Here is a 20,540-nt window from a genome sequence, read left to right as displayed (position 1 = left end):
TCTCTCTCTCTCTCTCTCTCTCTCTCTCTCTCTCTCTCTCTCTCTCTCTCTCACTGGCTTGCTCCAGAGTTCAAAATATCAGATCTTCTTCATTAATTGTGTTATATGGATCATCTAGTTTCTCTCAACTTATGTTCACTTGGTTTACTAGATATTTTTGAAGATATTTTCTCAAAACTAGCACAGCCTAAGGCCAGTCAGGCCTCCTTTATCCCTGCTTTTCTAACAACTGTATTTCCTGCTGTTGTTGCTCTGGATTATAGTTGCATATTTACTTATCCAGTCATATAAGACCCCTACAACCCGGTGCTATGTCTTATATGTTGCTACATCCTCAGAACATGCCAGTTTCCCACCCTAGAAGGGCCTCAGAGTCATTTGTTGAATAGCTGGATGAATATGTCCTTTGCTTTTCCTACTTTAGGATTTTCCATAGAAAAGACAACTGGTCAGAGAGAGAAAATGGATGAAAATATTACGGGTAGGTTGGAGATATCTTCCAGATACTGACAGGCACCATGTTGATAGTCAGATGTGAGTCAGTACCACAGCATCAGCCTACATACAATAAGAAAAATGGCAAGGTGGACAATATTCATTACCAGCACTCCCCATAGGCCTCCCACCTCCAGCTTCAGAGCCCCAACTCTAAAGGCACCAGTAATTTCATATTACTTCTCTGGATGCAATATGAAGACACTTCCTTAGTCTTTTTTACCTTTCCACTATGAAGATTCCAATTGATTAGGTGGATCCCAATTGAATATTGGGCTTGTTAAAGTACTTAGCAATGAACTGTCACTGTCAATTTAATTTTTCATAAACTATGCCCCCAAAGAGAGCTTATTCATCTAAATAAATCTTCCAAGTAGCTCTTCCACTTCTGTCCTTAGTTGTGCCTTGGGAATACATGCAGGCAGTTTATAGCAGGCATAGAGACTCAGCCATGAGCTTTCCTTTCCTTTTATTCAACTGAAGAAATGAGAGAATTCCATTAGCTGATCTAGATGTGCCTCTTCTCTGGAGTTGTATGATTGCTGTGTTACTAGCTGGTTTCAAAACACAAAATCACCATAGGAGAGAATGAGTGGGAATGAGCAAGGTATATGTTTAATCTCCTATAAATCCTCATGTCATAAAATGTTGAGAGGAATAGAAAGAATTACAACATACTAGGGCTGCACACATGGTATCACAATAAGGCTGAGTCCACTTCCACATCTAGCTTTGCTTTTATTAGTTTCTTTTAAACCTGGGGGGATTGTTTAATATCTCTGTTCCATTATGTTCACAATCATACATAGAAGTTAAATGAGTGATATATTACATTTTTTGAAAAATGAGTGTACCCTGTGCAATTATTTGTGGTGTCATATAGTTAGAGTGGGTTGGTTAAAATTATACAAACCTAGTATTTCCATTCTGTTCATTATTAGTTGCATACCTTCCCTTTTACCCACATCACTTATACTCACAGAGAAAGCCTGAGAACTTTAGCAAAGAACAAAATTAATTATGGATTGTAACAGCATAAATTTACTTCTAATGACACTTAAGGGAATATAAATTGGAATTTACATCATGTTTGTTGAAAATTCTAGAGGCATAATGTCATTCAGTTGTTTTGAAAATTAATACTTTGAGATTTAAAGGTGAACCCCAGCTGTTTCAGGCCAAAGGGTAATTTTAAAATAAGATTCTTTGGAGCAAAATTATCCCTCTGCCCCCAACATTGACTTCAGGACAGAGCAGTTGCTTCTAAATCTCCTATGTGCTTCCATCCAGAAAGAAGTCACAGGAGACTGACTCTCACACTTAACTTTAATGAAGACTTTAAATTGGATGAAACTATTAATTAATCTTACTAATTTGCAGTACTCGAGGCATTGACTCTAATGATATTATAGAAATGTAAGAGGCTAATTTCACCATGATGATGAGAATTAACATGCTTGAGCACTTAGAAGATACCAGCCCCAGTTCTTGCTATTTCATGTGTACTCAAGCCGTTACAGCAAGTCTATTAGGTGGGCTCCATTTATTATCCTTATTTTTTTTTCATTTGATAAGTCTGAGGCACAAAGCCATTATATGCAGAGTAATTCAGATAGAAAGAACCAAGGCAGTATTAGGACACCCAAAGGCTAACACTTAGAATCCATTTTATCACTGTGCCTCCTTATCATTTGAAGATTCATTATGGTATTGCATGGGTATTTTTCTTTAATCTTAGTGGGTAATTCTCCATTTTCGGCAAGTTCTACCCTGCCATGTAGAGAAATAATCAATGAATATATATTATCGGATGTCACTGAAAGCATTAGGAAGGCAAAGAAAGGGGCCTGGAGACTATTTCTAGGACTGTCAGGTCTCATCTTACTATTGGAGGAACTCCACTCTACTATTGACTAGGTTCCCTCCTCCTAACCTTTTGTTTCCTTTGAGTTACAAACTCTTACAAAAGAGAATCTCAAAAGGAGGGAAGTAGGGTTGAGACTGAAGAAAGGCTGTGGCCAAGTTTGCAAGCTCCATCAGTGGCTAAGCCAAGGCCCATATGTCTGGCCTCTTGTCACTGCTGCCTTCATCATAGCTCTGCTGTCTCCTCTAAGTTTCTATCCTACTCAGAGACTCAAATTGATGTACACTCTCTGAAGCACATGTATGCAACTGCTATATTAGAAACTGATGTGTTCAGTGAGCCCAACAAAAATCTTTTCACACTTCCAATTTCTTTTTCAACTACGTGATATGCTTTTGTACTGAAAATAATAATAATAATAATGTCACCTGATGGCATGGTCTCTTCTTCATCTCTTCAAAAGAGCTTACACATTTATTCATGTCATTTTACTCAGGAAGCTCTAGGATTTGTTTTTAAATACTGACAGACTCCCCCAGGCAAATATGCATCTAATAATTAGTGAGTGATTTGTGCTTCTGGTTGTTGTTGGTGGTGGTGGTGGTGGTGGTGGTGGTGGTGGTGGTTTGGTTTGGTTTGGTTGGGTCATTTGTTTGTTTGTTTCATTTATTTATTTATTTATTTATTTATTTTAAATATTTTTATTACATAGTTTCCTCAATTACATTTCCAATGCTATCCCAAAAGTCCCGCATACCCCCCCCCACTCCCCTACCTACCCATTCCCACTTGTTTGTTTGTTTGTTTGTTATGGTAAGCATGGACATATGGCTCTGAGGTGCATCAAAATGCTGTTTAGCTGCAGGAAATGGGCCCAGTTGAAACATGATCTTTGGTAACTTCTGCTACCAAAAATATGATCAGCAGCACAGACAGAGGCTTTTGTCCCACACTAATTCCCAACCTCTGATTGACCTGTAGCTCTTTTTCTGATTTATTTCTCTCCACATGGAACCTGGAGTATGGTGAGGCTCTGGAATCTTTCCATTTCACTTTCACTTAGGAAGACACTGAAACAGCAAGTAGCTGATTAGCTTCAAGAGCTTTAGTTTAGAAGACACTAAGCTTGAGTGCCCAGAGTCCAAGGCCAAGAAAGCAAAGTTTCTGTCAAGTAGGCTCCCGTGGAGATATCCTTGCTGACCTCAAGCCTCCACCACGAGTTCACATTTAAGTATAGCGCTGATGGTAAACTAGGCCATAGGAGAGACACTGGATAGGAAAGCTTCTTGCCTGCCACTGACTCTGCCATCCAGTTTAAATAATGTTTTGTATGTGAAATACTCTTCAACACTAAACTGTAGGAGACTCTGTCTTTACCTCTGGGGTGCCAGATCCCAGTGGTAAAAGGTTTCAAGTGTATTGCTGGGAATCTTATTACAAAGAGTGTCTATTGTCTCCTAGGGGTAACCCAAGATTCAAGGCAGTCTTTGGGAAGTGGTATGATTGTGTTTCTTTGTTTGTTTCTTTGTTTGCACTGTAGGTTAAACTTGGCTTCTATTATAGACCTGAATTATAGCCCACAATCACCTATTCTCTACATAACTTACCAATCAGTCATCTCAAAAATTAGCTTGCATTGTGTCTTATTTTTCTATTGATGTGACAAAACACCATGACTAAGGCAACTTATAAAAATCGAAAGCATTTAATGGCACATATGGTTTCAGAAGGTTAGAGTCCATGATAGTAGAACAAAGGCTTGGCCACAGGAAAATCTGAGTGTGCACACCTTGATCTGCAAGTAGGAAGCAGAGATAGACCCACTAGAAATGTCCAAGTCTTTTGAAACCTCAAACCTTGCCCCAAGTAGCATGCCTCCTAAATCCTTCCCAAACAAGTTCATCAACTGAGGACCAAAAACTTGAAACTATGAGCCAATGGGGCTTATACAGACCACTCAACACTGTGAGCATACTATCACTGTAGGACGCTGGGGAACTTGGGTACGTTCACTTACTTAGCATGTGCCCATCTACTGACTCTGGTAAGGTTCTGAGATTCAGAAATAATAAAAAATGAGAAGTGTCCCCGATGCTGCCCTCCTGATCTGGCTGACTCATCTCATTCTAGGAGCAGAGAATTAACTTATAAATCCTGAATGACTAAGTACATTTCAGGGAATGGAGACTTCTCAGCTCTTCCGTGCTTTTCTTCTCGGTTCCCCAGTTGAGGAGCTATAAGATGGCAAACATTTGTCATCACCGCAAATCTAAAGGGCCAGTCTAAAATAGTTCATTTAGTATAATCTGAAGATCAGGACTGAATTATTTTTAAGACAAAATCCCTTGAACTTCTGAACCTCCTGTGTCTACCACATAATTTGGGTGAGTGTGAGAATGTGCTACCACCCCTGGCTTGGCTGATGAAAGCCAGATTCCTAATTATACCTGGGGCCTTGTATATAATAGGCAAGATCCTACCAACTGAGCTTTATCACCAGGCCCAAGAGTAGATTTATTTATTTGTTCATGTTTTTTTTTTTTCAGAATTAGTTTTATCTTCTGTTCTCCCTCCTTCATAAGCTGTAAAATAAGAACCTAGGTTAGGATAGAGATTGAGAATAAATGAATGAACTAACAAACAAATAAATAGACAAATTTACAAAGAACATGTGGCATGAACTGCGGAGAGATCAAGTGATTATGGACAGATCAAGTGAACAGTGTGCTTATCTTTGAATATTTATCATCTTCTCTGGCTGTAGGTTTACAGTTCCCCTGCTTCTTACATGTTTATGCCATTGCATGCATCCTCTTGGCTTTTTTCACTGCAGATGATGTCATTGAGTGAAACCAGAGTCCATGAGTAATTCAAGACTCACCTTCAAACAAACAGAGGTTCCCCAGAGGTCAATGAACTAGAAAAACATAATTTGAGGTCAATCCAGGTTAATTGTGATTTGCAGCTCAAACATTGGCTGCCTGATTTTGGTAAAGTTAAAGAGTAAACACACTTATCATTATAGTAAGAGATAACTAAATCAGACCTGAGTGATGAAAGTTCTTTACTGATGATAATAATTTTCTGTAACAGTATATCAGGTTTTATGACATCCAGTATGTCACTACAATGAGATTCACATCTATGTGAACCGAGATTGTGTGAGTTTTAGTAGGACAAAGGAAAAAATACTAATAACGTCTTAATGGATACATAGAACATGAAATGAAAGAGATTTAATTTTACATTTATTCCCCTTGAGGACATTGCCTTGAATCATGCTAGTTTTAAATTATGCAATGACATCAGATGGTCATCCCTTGCAAACCAATGCAAATGAGCATCTACAAACTACTAAATGGGTGTCAAGATTTACAGAAAGTGACTTACTCAATTCTTTATAGACCCCATTGGACTGAAACCTGTGTCTCAATATGAAGAAACTGAGATTCCAAAAGGTTAAATCATTTTCCCAAGTCCTCTGACCATTCAGCTAGGATGGAAATACAAATTGACTAAGCCTCAGTATGCTTTTCTCCCACCACACACACACATACACTCACTGAATTAGTATCTATTCAAATGAGCATCATCTTGTCATTCCCTGATATCAACTTTCTAATATTTACACAAAATAGCTAGCTCTTTTTTTTTTTCAATTTTCCCTTTGTATTTTAATAGTGGCCATTTAGCTACTGACCTCCAACTAACTTCTTATTCCTGACCAGCTGGAGAAGAAGCATCCATCTCCTTTTTGTCTGAAGGTGCAGTCACAGAAAGGAAACAATGGTAGTAATCCTATTAGCTGAGAATGGAATGTAGTGTGGCAGACTCAAGCACCAGGAAAATGTTTTCTTGAGTCCTGCTTCTTCCCCCTTTTCAAGATGCAAATACTTCTCTGGCTTTGGCTTCTCCAGATATCTTACTTGCAGAAAGCTGTCTGGAGCATTTCTTCAGAGTGCAATTTGGTACAGGGAGCGTTGCCTGGGATTGCTTGTATATTTGGAGGGTGGATAGTGGCTAGTTGTTTTCTTCTAGTACCCCTTCCCTCTTTAAAAGTTACATGGGTATATGTCTTTGCTACACCACTTTGAACAGTTTTCTGACTTCTATAATGAAGAGAGATGTGCTCATCTTATAAATAATATCAGCTAACTAGACCTGTGTAGCACCAAATGCAGAACAAACAAATTGATTCCCAAGGGTTCTCAGAACCATTTCAGATCTGGTTGATTCATTCAGATGCCAGCCTTGAAGGTACTGCCACCCAATGGCTATTTATGCAAACAACACTTTCATGAGAGCTGTATTGTAAGTTACTTTGCCCAGACTCCATCCAACAAGAGTATCAGCTATGAAAAGAAAATGCACAAGGGTTGTGATACTGGCATAGACCAGATAGTCAACTCTGCCACTATATGTCTTTGCCAAGGAAATCTAATTTCCCTGCATTAAACAGCAGGTGTGAGCTGTTTTAATTAGGCAATAAAAATCACAATTTGGCCCTGAAACTATAAGGCAAAATTGTACAATACCAAGAATCTTTGGCATCACATTTAATTCAAATGTCTATTTTGGATGATATAATGAATGAGTATAGATAAGAGACAAAAGCAAAGAGCAAAGCCAGCGTTCTTGTTCTTTCCATACTTGTTGGTTTCTTGCATTATATGATTTTGTTGGGCATTTAATAAATTCATTTCCATTCTTAAGTGAGCTTCAGGTTCAGTAAGAGACTCCTCAAGGGAATAAGACAGAGAGTGCTAGAAAAATACCCTTACTTCCTTCTCAGGTCTCCACATGTGTGCACACAGCCATGTGTACCCCTGACACAAGCATACACATATGCCTTTTATTTTCCCACACAAAAGAAAAGAAAAATAGCCGGGCACATTAAGATGGTCCTATGACTACCATTTTGTTTTTCTATTAAAATGAATGCTTGGTTTATCATAGCCACTTATGAATTTTCTCCACTATGGAAAACTCTCTCCATGCATGTTTATAAACAATCCCCTTTATTGGCTTGTAAAGGATTGTCACAGATCCCTGTGGTTAGCCTAGTGGCTAGGAATGTATTTTTATTGGCACACTGCCCTATGGGAATACGTGCCCAAGGAATAAAGAGTAGTCCTCGTGACATGATTACCCATAAATTGTCCTGGGCATCAATGTGGGATAGAAAATATCCCAACTCATAAAAAAAAATGACCTCTTGTCTTGGGAAATGCTTAGCATCTGAATATAGAAAATAAATTCTAAGAGTCAGGTAAATAAACTCATAACTTGGTTTCCTACTTTGAAATTGAGTTCAGTAGGTCATCAATGAAACACTGGCTCTAGAAAATGTTCAAGTTTTCAAAAACATGGAGAGAATTGAAAACCCATCAATGAGAAGTACCTTTAAAGAGTGTTGACATGATGCCAAAGCAGCAGTAATTACAACAAATAGGTGCTTAGCTAGCACCATGAAAACCTAAGCCACCTGGTTGGCTCTACTTTTCTACTAGATAGGTTTGTAAACTATATGAGCTGTAAAGCTATAAAAACATAATAAATCTTTCCCTGTGTGAAAACAGATTCAGAGTAACATGAACACCATTAGCTAGCAGCTCTAAAATATATGACTGACTACTGGCCAGCACAAGAAGTATGTATGACCTGTGCTATTTCCATCTTGGGCTGTATCCTCCTGAGGCTACCTAGTCATTCCCAACTCCAGGTAACTGGCACACAGTGGCTGTAGCACACTACAACTCAGAATTTCTGGATTCATGTGATCTTTCTGCCTCAGCATCCTGAGTAGCTGGCAGTGACTGCCATGGTTCTAAAATAATAATAATATTTTTTTAAATCTTCTAAAATTGTCTTTCATTTAGATATCTTCTGTAGTTGCCTCTTTGTATAAAATTGTGAAAGGAATTAAAATTTCTGTAATTTTTTGGAAATTTTGTCAATCAAAAGCAACATTTGGGGCACTTACTAACAACTGAAAGCCTGTTTGTCCTCAGTGGCATAGATAGAAAGGTATTGAATTTTAAATCCTGAATATATTCTATACTTGAGTTTTGCAGATTCAACATGTATTCATGAACACTAAACTGGGTCAACTAACTATAAATGCATTATAAAACCTAAATATGCGTGAGATCATGGTAGACAGAGAAAGCATCATCTTTAAGATAGAACTTGAACTACTCCTGAAGCAATTATCTAGAAACAAGTAGAAGTGTAAGAATTACACAGCCGACAAAAATGTTAAGCAAGATTTCTGAATCTAATAACAACATTCACATCTGGCACTAAGTTCTTTGTTCTGGGCTCCTCACTTCAGATTCAGAAATCCCCGAGTGTCCTTGAGAGGTGCATCATTCCTGACCGGGACTCCTTGGACTAGATAAGAGATCAGGAACGTTTATTTTCTTTCCTAATCTTAGGGCTATTGAACTCAAAATTACTAGCATCTGGCTATGGAAATCCTGGCCATTATAGGATGTCTAGAAGCATCCCTGACCCATACTTGTAGTGCCTCCCAGTGGTTGTAACAAGTTAAAGTATCTGCAGATATTGCCAGGTTTCCCCTGAGGTGTAAAAATCACTCCCTCAATTTGGGAACCACTGGTGTAAACAATGAGTCATAGTAGGAATGGAGTTGGCTTCCTGTGGGGCAGGGCAGTAAGAAGACTTGCTTAAACAAAGAGCAAAGTTTCTGTTAGGAAAGAGTAGGATAAAGTTAAATAACTAGGGCAGACACATACTGATGGTATCTTGAATACCAGAGCCTGCAAGAGGCAACCTTAGTAATGCTGAGGTCTATGTGTTTCTAATTGAAATTGGTATTTTAAAATTCATTCCACAGAAGCCAAAGGGCAGAGTGCCACTAGGAGGTTGGAATGCAAAGGGACCTATTGTTATGTTAGCTAGGTCTCCCTGTCAATGGCTGAGACCATAAAGAGTAAATGCAGGGGGAACTTTGCAGATAGAAATGTGATAATGGAGAATTGCTCCTGTCTAAAGAAAATACAAGGACAAAGAGTGGAGTAGAGACTGAGGGAAAGGCCATCCAAAGACTCCCCTACCTGGGGATCCATCCCACATGCAGACACCAAACCCAAACACTATTGCTGATACCAACAGGTGCTTGCTGACAAAAGACTGATATAGCTGTCTCCTGAGAGGCTCTGCCAGATCCTAACCAATATAGATGCAGATGATCACAGCTACCCATCAGACTGAGCACAGGGACTCCAATGGAGAAGTTAGGGGAAGGACTGAAGGAGCTGAAGGGGCCTTATCTGGGCGAGGCCCTTGGTCCTGTAAAGGCTTGATGCTCCAGTATAGAGGCATGCTAGGATGGTGAGGCAGGAGTGGGTGGGTGAGCACCCTCATAGAAGCAGGATAAGGGGGGATGGGATAGGGATTTGCAGAGTGGAAACCAACCAGGAAATGGAATAATAACATTTGAAATATAAACAAAAAAAATCCAATTAAAAAAAAGGGGAAAAAAAAAAGAAATGTGATGTCTAAACTGAACACTAGAAGTGATGGCAAAGCAAGAACCAATGGGAAAAGCAGAGTTGCTAGTGAGAGGACTCCAGTGAAATGAATGAAAGAGGAGACATTTAATGAAATAGACTCTGCAAATGATAACTGTAGACGTTTTTTAGAGAGTTAGCACAAAAGCAAAGAAGATATACCTGGGGATGGCTTTGGAACTACAAAAGGCTGAAATCAGTGGATGAATGAGTCTCATTTACATTACACTCTATTCTGGAGGAAGTGGGCCAGAGTTTTTGAGATGGCTGGCTTCTTCCATCTTAGGGTACTGCTGTCTTGAAGCCAGTGTAGATATCCAGTGAAGGGTTAAGTCCTCAGGAATGTTTTAGAGGCCCTCAACTAGCATGCAGAGTTTATTTCACATTCCATTGTGTATTCTACTAAACTAGAAAAATCTAGTTTTACTGGTGCAGCAAATGTGATTCACAAGAAGTTGGCCAGGCTTTGCTTTAGGGTATACACCAACAAAAACACCCACTACACTTCTGCCACCCCCAAACACACAGAAATAAGAAATCTATAAAAGATGGTGGATTTATGGAGGATATGAATGTAGAGTCTAAATTAAAGCAGAAAAAATTATAGAAGACCCAAGACATGACTCCACAGGAGTCATAGATCTGATCAAAGAGAACTAGGTCTGTGTGGAAGTTGAAATATCAAGAGGAAAGATATTTCCATTAGGAAGGAAAATGTTGCCTTTTGATAAGACCTATGATTTTGGACACAAGGAACTGTGTGGAAATTGTGATAAGACTTGTATGACTATACATCATTTGAAAATGGTTATTAATATATATTTATGAAGATATAGAAACCTTGACTCTGTCTGCCTTCAGTGCCTTCTCTGCCTGCAATCAACACCTATCTATCTCTCTGTGATCATGCACCACCCCTAAAATATACCTCATACGCAAATCACTGGATTTCCACCATCTTCTATTTTCAGAACGTTGTCTGTCATTACAGCCTCTTCTACCCATTAATCTCCTCTAGGCTAGAGACTGGCAAACATTTTTCCATAAATAATCAGTGTTTTAGGCTCTGTGGGCCATTTTGGTTTTTGTCAAAGCTACTCAACTGTGTCATTTTAATATAAGTGTAGCCATGAGCAATGTGTAACTAAGCAAGTATGGCTGTGTTTCAATAAATATTTGGAAGATATTCAGTGAATCAGATCTGACCCTTGAGCCATGATTTACTATTCCCTGGTCTACTGTGAACAAAATCCCCAGAAGTGTAATCAGAGAACTTCTGGGAAGGATCAATATGCATCTTAGTCATCTTGTATCTTCTGATTTCCCTTTCACAGAGACTACTACAGGGCCTTTCATATATCACTAGGGTATGAATGTGTTATGCTTTTCATTTCTTCATGTTGCTTTTGAAATTGTTATCTTTAAAATCTCTCTCTCTCTCTCTCTCTCTCTCTCTCTCTCTCTCTCTCTCTCTCTCTCTCTCTCTCCCTGTGTGTGTGTGTGTGTACTACATACAGTGCATGTGTAGGGGTCAGAGAACAGTTTTGGATGTTGGTTCTCTCCTTTTACTGTAGAGCTGAAATATAAAATTGAGGCCATGGGGCTTGTACAGTAGGCAGATGTACCTGCTGAGCCTTCTTGCTGGCATAATTAAATACTCTTAAAAGGAGACTTTCAGTATTCCCAATGTTTTGAAGGCCGAGGTGGGAGGATGGTGACTTCCAAGCAAGCCTGGCTACATAGCAAAACCCTGTCTTAAAATACTAAAACTAAAAATACATATAAAAAATAAAAATCCCTCTAGAGTATCCAAGTCGGTGAGTCACAGCAACATTTTGAGAGCTTAATTACCATTGAAAAACTGTCTTGCAAGTTTGTAGTAAAGTAGTTCAGGAAGGGATCATGTAAGCCCAAGAATCATAAAGAGAATGTGACAGGAAAAGATGTGAGCTATAGACTTCTAAGGCTTAGCAGCCAAAGAGAGAGGATCTGACATTAGAACTGGTTAAAAGCAACAAAGAGGAATTTCAATCCTGAGAGAACAACACCAAGGGACATCACATCTTATGGAGCAGACATTTCCCCGCCACCTTCTCACTCCATGTGAATAATGTATTTAATGCCACCACTTTAATGCTGGTAAGAAGTTCATAATTTGAAGGAAACTAAGAGCCCAACCAAAATGTTTAAGAAAGGGAAAGGATTCATTTATGGGCACCTATAAAAAAAAAAAAGAGCAAATGCATGCTGAGCCTGCTGATGATAAAAAGAAGATGGGAAAGGGGTTTAGTAATTCCTGAATGCATGCCATAAACACCAGGCAAGGGAGTGTGAATGATGGTCAGCTCATCTGGGCATTCTTTACATGAGTATGTCTCAGGCATTGACAAATTCTCCTCATTATGAGATCTGAAACATTTACAGGCAATCTGAATAATAGATAACACGGAATATTGTGATTAGTAATGTTCTGTTATCAGAGAATATGCTTGCTTCAGATGAGCAAGTACAATACAAACTATTGCTTACTGAGGAAGAATATTCCAGAATTCTAAGTATGCTAAGAGAATTTAAACGTTTTTTATATTCTGCTCTTACAAGCATCAAATATATGAAGTTGTAGATAATAGGTGATAGTTTAAAATTATCTAATTTAATGTAAGACATACAAAATGGCTAGATTATTCCTTATTTTCATCCATTTATTCATTTATCCATCTAGTCACTCTACATAATTCATTCTTGGTTTTATTTTTGAGATTATAATATAATTACATTTAACCCTTGCCTTTCCTCCCTCCAAAAACCTCCCATATATCCCTCCCTACTTTCCTTCAAATTCATGGCCTCTTTTTCCACTAATTATTCCATACATATACATATATACAAAATTTATTCTTACCCATGACTTATTAGGTTCTGTGTTAGTAATACAAAGAATTTTTTGGCTCAGGGTCATTCATCCAAAAACAAACAACTTATCCAGACACGAATACAAATCAAGCTTACAATCTATTGACAAGGCTAAGGAAATAGGCAGCTAAGAAAGAACAGATAAATTATATAAAATGCAATAAGAAAATAAACTGAGTATCTCCTAATCCAGATAGGAGAAAGAGGAAGCATTCTAGGAGAGATACATTTCTGATGGATTTTGAGAGATTCTGAAAAAGTCTCAATCAGACATACTATGAATAATCATCCCAGGTAGAAAATAGTGGTACATTCCAAGGGAAAAAGATAGCAAAGCACTAGGCAAATTTGCAACAATATACGGGGTTGGGAGGAGGGCTGGCAAGAACTTCCAATTGTTTAAAATAAAATGAGTAAAGCAGATAGCAGCTTTAATAAGAAAGTACACTAGCAAGACGTCTGCTTTAAGAATGTATCTTATAGACGTGATGGGGAAACCATACTTATAATGGTTTCTCAACATACTTTCTCAACAATATGGTTGCCCTAAAGAATGCTGACATATCAACATGGATGAGGGAAATTTCAGGAGGCCTGACCCTTAGATGAAGAGCTACAGGGAATCAATGACTGCTGAAAAGAAGGGGAGTCAGTCTTCTCCAGGGACCCATCCCCCTGATTCAATCCCAAGTCTTCAGCCCTAAACATACATATATAAGTAAGACTTATTGGACTCAGTAGGAGTGTGTGTGTGTGTTAGGAACTAAAGGGGGTGTAGGGGAAGGAGTGGGAGGGAAGATAGCTCACATCTAGCCAGAGTTCCTCCTATGCTCTGGGCAGGCAGACGTGGGAGGGCTGTCAGACACTTTCCACTCTGCCCTGGATGGGCATCTAAGCCAGTGATCTCACTCGTCGGGGGTGGGGGGTGGAGGGGTGGACAAGGGGCAGCCCCCAAAGGGGGGCTGGGGGATACCCTGTAGCCCCGGGGTTATGGGAGAGAGGGCTGAAGAAAGAGAGGTTCCCACACAGGCGAGAGTCCTTAGTCCGGGCCTTGATCAGGAGATTAGAAATGGCTCATTAGGAAAAAGCCTATCCCATTGTCCAAGCACAGTAGGCCTTGATGAACAGAGGCAGTCTATGGTTTTAGAGCTTTATTGTAGAAAGGCAGAGAGGAAGAGAGAACGTAAAAGAGAGAGAGACTGGCCATGACCAAGAGGAGAGAAGGGGGAAAAGGAGAGAGAGAGAGAAGAAAGGCTAGAGTAAGAGGGAGAGAGCAAAAGGAAGAGATAGTAAGAGTGAGGTGGGGCTAAGCAGCCCTTCTTATGGTGGGCTGTTATCTTTACTGTTGCTAGGTAATTGAGGAGGAGTTTAGCCTGAAGGTCAGAAGCTTGGGACATTGTCTATGTGACTAAAAGCCATGCTTCTCCTNTGGGGGCTGTGGGGGCTGTGGGGGCTGTGGGGGCTGTGGGGGCTGTGGGGGCTGTGGGGGCTGTAACTTCAACAGGAGTCTTGAGTCCATGAGATATGAGGGAACACCTACCATCCCACGTAGGTGAATTATCACCACCGGGTCCATCGTTCAGCTCCCAACTCGACTGGAAACCAGATTGTCTGTGTATAGCCCAATGCCCTACGTGTGTGTGTGTGTGTGTGTGTGTGTGTGTGTGTGTGTGTGTGTGTGTGNTGTGTGTGTGTGTGTGTGTGTGTGTGTGTGTGTGTGTGTGTGTGTGAGAGAGAGAGAGAGAGAGAGAGAGAGAGAGAGAGAGAGAGAGAGAGAACAAATTAAGGAAAATGAGATCATGAAATTGAGAGGTAGGTCATGGGAGAAATTGGAGGGAAAGGGAAGGGATGGAAATGATGTAAATATAGTATACATGTACGAAATTCCCCTCCAAATAAAAATAGTAATAATAACTACGTTCTAATAAGATCGCAAGTGTTTTCCCTGTGAATTTCTCTCTTCCAAAAAGTCTTTCCATTTACAAGACCACATCCATATGTAGTCAAATAATTACAAGTCTTTTCATAGCACTTATTCTATCCTTGACATTATTCTAATATATCTATATATCTATAGATATATAAATGATTTTCTTCACAAAACTACTCTACAAGATACTGTGATACTATGACTCTTCCTATTTGACAGTTGAGGAATGGAAACAGAGAGAGGCAGCAACTTGGAGATGTTATCAACATTCCTTAACAAAGTTCTTCATCCTTACTCTAGACCAATGGCTCTCCACCTTTCTAATGATGTGACCCTTTAATACAGTTCCTCATGTTGTGGTGACCCCCAACCATAAAATTATTTTATTGCTACTTTATAGCTATAATTCCCTACTGTTTTGATTCATAATGTAAATATCTCATATATAGGATATCTAATATGGGACAGCCATAGGAGTTGTGATCCACAGATTGAAAATCACTGTTCTAGACTTTGTACTCTTGTTCTCTGTGCTCCTGCTGACTTTCTAACATAAGAGATTAGTTTTGTGTCATTCCTTAATGTAATTCATCCAAAAACCAAAGTAACAAATATGCACAGAGACAATCAAATATTTGGGGACAAGGAAGTTCACATCAGCAAAATTTGTAGTCAGAGAAGTGTAATTGAAAACAATGTAAATGTCTTATAATGTGTGCACACATGGGAAATGATGAATTAGAAGAAAGTTAAATGTCATGAGAAATGCCAAAAATGTCTAAAGGAAACAGAGGCTATGTTCCTCTAGCCATGTGACTCTAGGAACCATATGATATGTGATTAGAAAAGAAACACAGTAGTCCACACTGTCAATCTTGGCTTTCAAGTTTTCATTTTGTGCCTCTAGTTAATAATTTAACCCTTCTTTACTCCAGTTTCCTTCTCAGGAATTGGGATAATCCAATTGGTGTAGTATTTAACAGTTATTAGATATACAATACTTAAAACAGTAGCTAGCAAGTACTTAGAAAAGAAAAAAAGAAAGAAAAACAAATTAGAACTAAAGAGTACACATTCACCTGGAAGTTTGGTAAGTGTCTTTGGAAGTCTGGAATTTGCAATGTTAAAATAGTCCTACATGGTTTCCCCTATACCATAAAAGTGTGTATAGAGATGTTGATCCCTGCAGTGCAGTGACAGTCACAAGGCCCCTTTCTCTATAATTGGCCAGTCTCATCTGTCTCATATTTAATCTTCTAAGTGGTACTAAGACATGACTTTTGTACCTGTTTTTATTTTAATATTATACCACTTTTTATTGGTATAGATTTATGAGCTAGCTATACTATTGTGTTTGGTAATTTTTTAACACAGAAACTTGAACCCAAAGTCCCACAGTTGCTGAATATGACTCATATTGCTGGCCTGTTCACCAGATCCTGGTGTAATATTGTGATTCATGTCTGCATTAAGAAATGGTCAACTCAGTAATTAGCATATCCACCATCTTAAATTTTTTTACTATTTCTTTCTAGCAAGTTGATCAAAAATACTTTTTTCTAACTCCTTTGAAATATATGATACATTGTTGTTAATTATGTTCATGATTCTGTGCCACTGAAATTAAGTTTAATTCCTCCAATAATAGCATTATGTCCATTTACCCATCTCTTTCAGTCTCTGGAAATTTCTGTGAGATAAATGTTTTCTACTCTCAACTTCTACGAGAGAGACATTTTCAGATTCCATATAAGTGAGATGGTGTTTCAGTTAAGACCATGCCCTCCAGTTCCAATGACACAATTTCTGTATACATTCTTCTATTGGTAGACAATTGTTGCAGCACTAGTTGCAGTAGCCATCTATAGTAAAGATTAGAAAATCCTTGTCCTTTATGTGTGCCATTCACAAAACTGTAGAATTAGGTTTTCTGAAAGCCTTCATAGCTTCCTTTTCTCTCTCTCTCTCTCACCCATCCTATACTTCAGGTCTCCTATGTGAAAGCGATTGACATCTGGATGGCGGTGTGCCTTCTGTTTGTGTTTGCTGCCTTACTGGAATATGCAGCAGTGAACTTTGTCTCCAGGCAACATAAGGAGTTCCTTCGTCTCCGGAGACGACAGAAGAGGCAGAATAAGGTAGAATTGTCTCTCAGTACGGAATCATTGGAACTTGGGTTGGTTAACCAAGTAATATAACTCAAAAAAGAGAACACATGAGTAAGAAGATTATCTTAATTGTTTTCATAATTACTCCTCAAATAAGTCATTTAAAATGTTGGGTAAGGTTTGAATAGATAAAATTACAAGGCATGCAGTTAAACTTGAATTCCAGGAAAATACATTTAATATAACTACATACAAAGTAGTGCATGGGATATTCATTTACTAAAATTATTTGTTGTCATATGAAATTCAAACCTTACTGGGCTCTCTGATTTTTATCTGACAATTTTTATTTATTTATTTATTTATTCATTTATTTATTTAGGTTTTTCGAAACAGGGTTTCTCTGTCTAGCCCTGGCTGTCCTGGAACTCACTCTGTAGACCAGGCTGGCCTAGAACTCAGAAATCTGCCTACCTCTGCCTCCCAAGGGCTAGGATTAAAGGCATGTGACACCACGCACGACTTATCTGACAATCTTAATTGGGCATATAGATTAAAATTGACCACCATTTTAGAATCTTTTTTTTTTCATTTTAGAATCTTGATTGAATAATTATATTTTTTTGTGTGTGACTGTGTTTATATAACTGGTTTTATGTTTTCCATCAGTTAATCTGTATTTATGTCAGTGGTTCTCAACCTTCCTAATGTTGTGACCCTTTAATACAGTTCCACATATTGGGATAAACCCCCATCCCCGCAACAATAAAATCCTTTCATTGCTACTTCATAACTCTTATTCACCATAATTAAATATATGATATAAAGAACATCTGATATGCAACCCCTGTGAAAGGATTATTTAGCATCAAAGGGATTGCCACGCAAGGACTGAGAACCTTTGCTTTATGTGAACAGTGCCCTACAGGGCCACACTCCATGCTGGAAATTCAGTTAGGCTAATTTCATTGTTTGACTGCAACTTTTGTACAGAAACCTTAGTATTTACCTCATTCAGTGGTTTACATTTGAACTTTGTAGTTCAATATATCCAGTTTAGTAGGTCCCAAACTTGCCTGCACATCAGAATCACTTGAATCCTCTTCAAAACTCCCAAACTTTGGCTGCAACCCACTACCAATTACATTCCTATTTCAGGATGGGGCTCAGAAGCATTGTACCTGGCTGTCCATCTCCAAAAGAATTATGGCTGTTGATATAGAAAGTGTTATCTTCTATAACAATACCACTAAAAAAAGTCAAATTTTAATGTAGCCTACATGGACTGTACAAACTCTGCCCTCCACGACCTCCTAAGTTAAACCTGTTGGTGAAGGTAAATCAAACAGTGACCCATGCTGTTATGCTGGAGTTGAAAAATGTGCTTAAACCTTATTTCTTTTAAATGCCTAGATAGAAACCTCAGACATTGTTAGATGCTGTTTACTTTGAGCACTCTGTATGTGTATAAGTTTCTTACATCCTGGCTGCATCCACCAAAGGTTTTTAAAAGCATACCAAAAACATACTGCTGGATGACCTGACTTAGCTACATTTCAGAAAATTTTATCTATCCAGGCTAGGAACACACACACACACACACACACACACACACACACACACCCCAAGAAAGAGAGAGACAGAGACAGAGAGACAAAGAGAGACAGAGTCAGAGAAAGAGACACCTTTTCTCACCCTTTTTTTCTTTTTTCTTTTTTTTTGTTTTTCTCCTTTTTATTAATCATTTTATTCATTTACATTTCAAATTATATCCCTCTTTCAAATTATATCCCACTTACCCCTCCAACAACCCCCCCCAGACTATCCCCCCAATCCCGTCCCCTTTGCCTCTATGAGGGTGCTCCTCCACCCATTCACCTATTCATGTGTCTTACCCCTCAAGCATCCTCCTACACTGGGGCATCAAAACTCACTCCTCTCCCATTGATGTCAGTTAAGACCATCCTCTGCTACATATGTATCTGGAGTCCTTGCTCCCTGTATGTATACTCTTTGGTTTGTGGTTTAGTCCCTGGGAGTTCTGAGTGGACTAGTTAGTTGATATTGTTCTTCTTAAGGGGTTGCAAACCCCTTCAGCTCATTCAGCCTTTCCCCTAGCTCTTCATTTGGGGTTCCCTGGCTGAGTCCAATGGTTCCCTGTGAGTATCTGCATCTGTATTAGTCAGGTGCTGGTAGAAACTCTCAGGGAACAGCCATATCAGGGGGTTGGTGTCTGCAGATGGGAAGGATCCCTAGGTGGGGTAGTCTCTGGATGGCCTTTCCTTCAGTCTCTGTTCCACTTTTTGTCCCTGTCTTTCCTTTAGATTGGAACATTTCTGGGTTTAAAATTTTGAGATGCATGGGTGGCTGCATCCCTCAATGGGGGCTGTGCCTGACTACTAGAGGTGGTCTCTACATGTTGTATCTCCCCTTTGTTGGGTATTTCAGCTAAAGTCGATGCCATTGGCTCCTGGGAACCTCTCCCTTCCCTGGAGTCAGGGAGTAGTAGTACTCCATTGTGTAAATGTATCATATTTTCTGTATCCATTCCTCTGTTGAAGGACATCTGGGTTCTTTCCAGCTTCTGGCTATTATAAATATGACTGCTATGAACATAGTGGAGCATGTGTCCTTGTTACAAGTTGGAGCATCTTTTAGATATATGCCCAGGAGGGGTATAGCTGGGTCCTCAGGTAGAACTATTACCAATTTTTTTGAGAAACAACTAGATTGATTTCCACAGTCTCACCAGCAATGGAGGAGTGTTCCTCTTTCTCCACATCCTTGCCAGCATCTACTGACACCTGAGTTTTTTATCTTAGCTATTTTGACTGGTGTGAGGTAGAATCACAGGATCATTTTGATTTCCATTTCCTGATGACTAAAGATGTTGAACATTTCCTTAAGTGCTTCTCAGTCATTTGAAATTCCTCAGTTTAGAATTTTTTGATTAGCTCTGTACCTCATTATTATAGGGTTATTTGGTTCTCTGGAGTCTAACTTCTTGAGTTCTTTTTATATTTTGGATATTAGCCTTCTGTGGAATGTAGAGTTGATAAATATCTTTTTCCAGTCTGTGGGTTGCCATTTTGTCCTATTGACAGTGTCCTTTGTCTTGCAGAAGCTTTTTTTTTCTTTTCTTTTTTTTCTTTATTGGATATTTTCTTCATTTACATTTCAAATGTTGTCCCAAAAGTCCCCTATACCCTCCCCCCACGCCCTGCTCCCCTACCTACTCACCCCCACTTCTTGGCCCTGACTTTCCCCTGTACTGGGGCATATAAAGTTTGCTAGACCAAGGGGCCTCTCTTTCCAATGATCGCCAATTAGGCCATCTTCTGCTACATATGCAGCTAGAGACAGGAATTTTGGGGGTACTGGTTAGTTCATATTGTTGTTCCACCTATAGGGTTGCAGGCCCCTTGAGCTCTTGGGTACTTTCTCTAGCTCCTCCATTGGAGGCCCTGTGTTCCATCCTATAGATTACTGTGAGCATCCACTTCTGTATTTGCCAGGCACTGGAAAAGCCTCACACGAGACAGCTATTTCAGGGTTCTTTCAGCAAAATCTTGCTGGCATATACAATAGTATCTGCGTTTGGTGGCTGATTATGAGATGGACCCCCAGGTGGGGCAATCTCTTGATGGTCCATCCTTTCGTCTTAGCTCTAAACTTTGTCTCTGCAACTCCTTCCA

General features: G+C 39.2%; 1 protein-coding gene across 1 annotated transcript in view; it reads left to right on the top strand.

The window, feature by feature from the left end:
- Glra2 (glycine receptor alpha 2) overlaps window positions 1-20,540 on the top strand; it is a 202,367-nt gene that overhangs the window by 132,399 nt on the left and 49,428 nt on the right. The window contains exon 8 of the mRNA XM_029472935.1: window positions 16,726-16,875. Within this exon, the coding sequence (XP_029328795.1) occupies window positions 16,726-16,875 (150 nt within the window). The remainder of the gene's footprint in view (window positions 1-16,725; window positions 16,876-20,540) is intronic.

This window comes from Mus caroli, chromosome X (genome assembly GCF_900094665.2).
Source record: "Mus caroli chromosome X, CAROLI_EIJ_v1.1, whole genome shotgun sequence".
NCBI lineage: Eukaryota > Metazoa > Chordata > Mammalia > Rodentia > Muridae > Mus > Mus caroli.
This window is presented reverse-complemented; position numbering and strand designations above follow the sequence as displayed.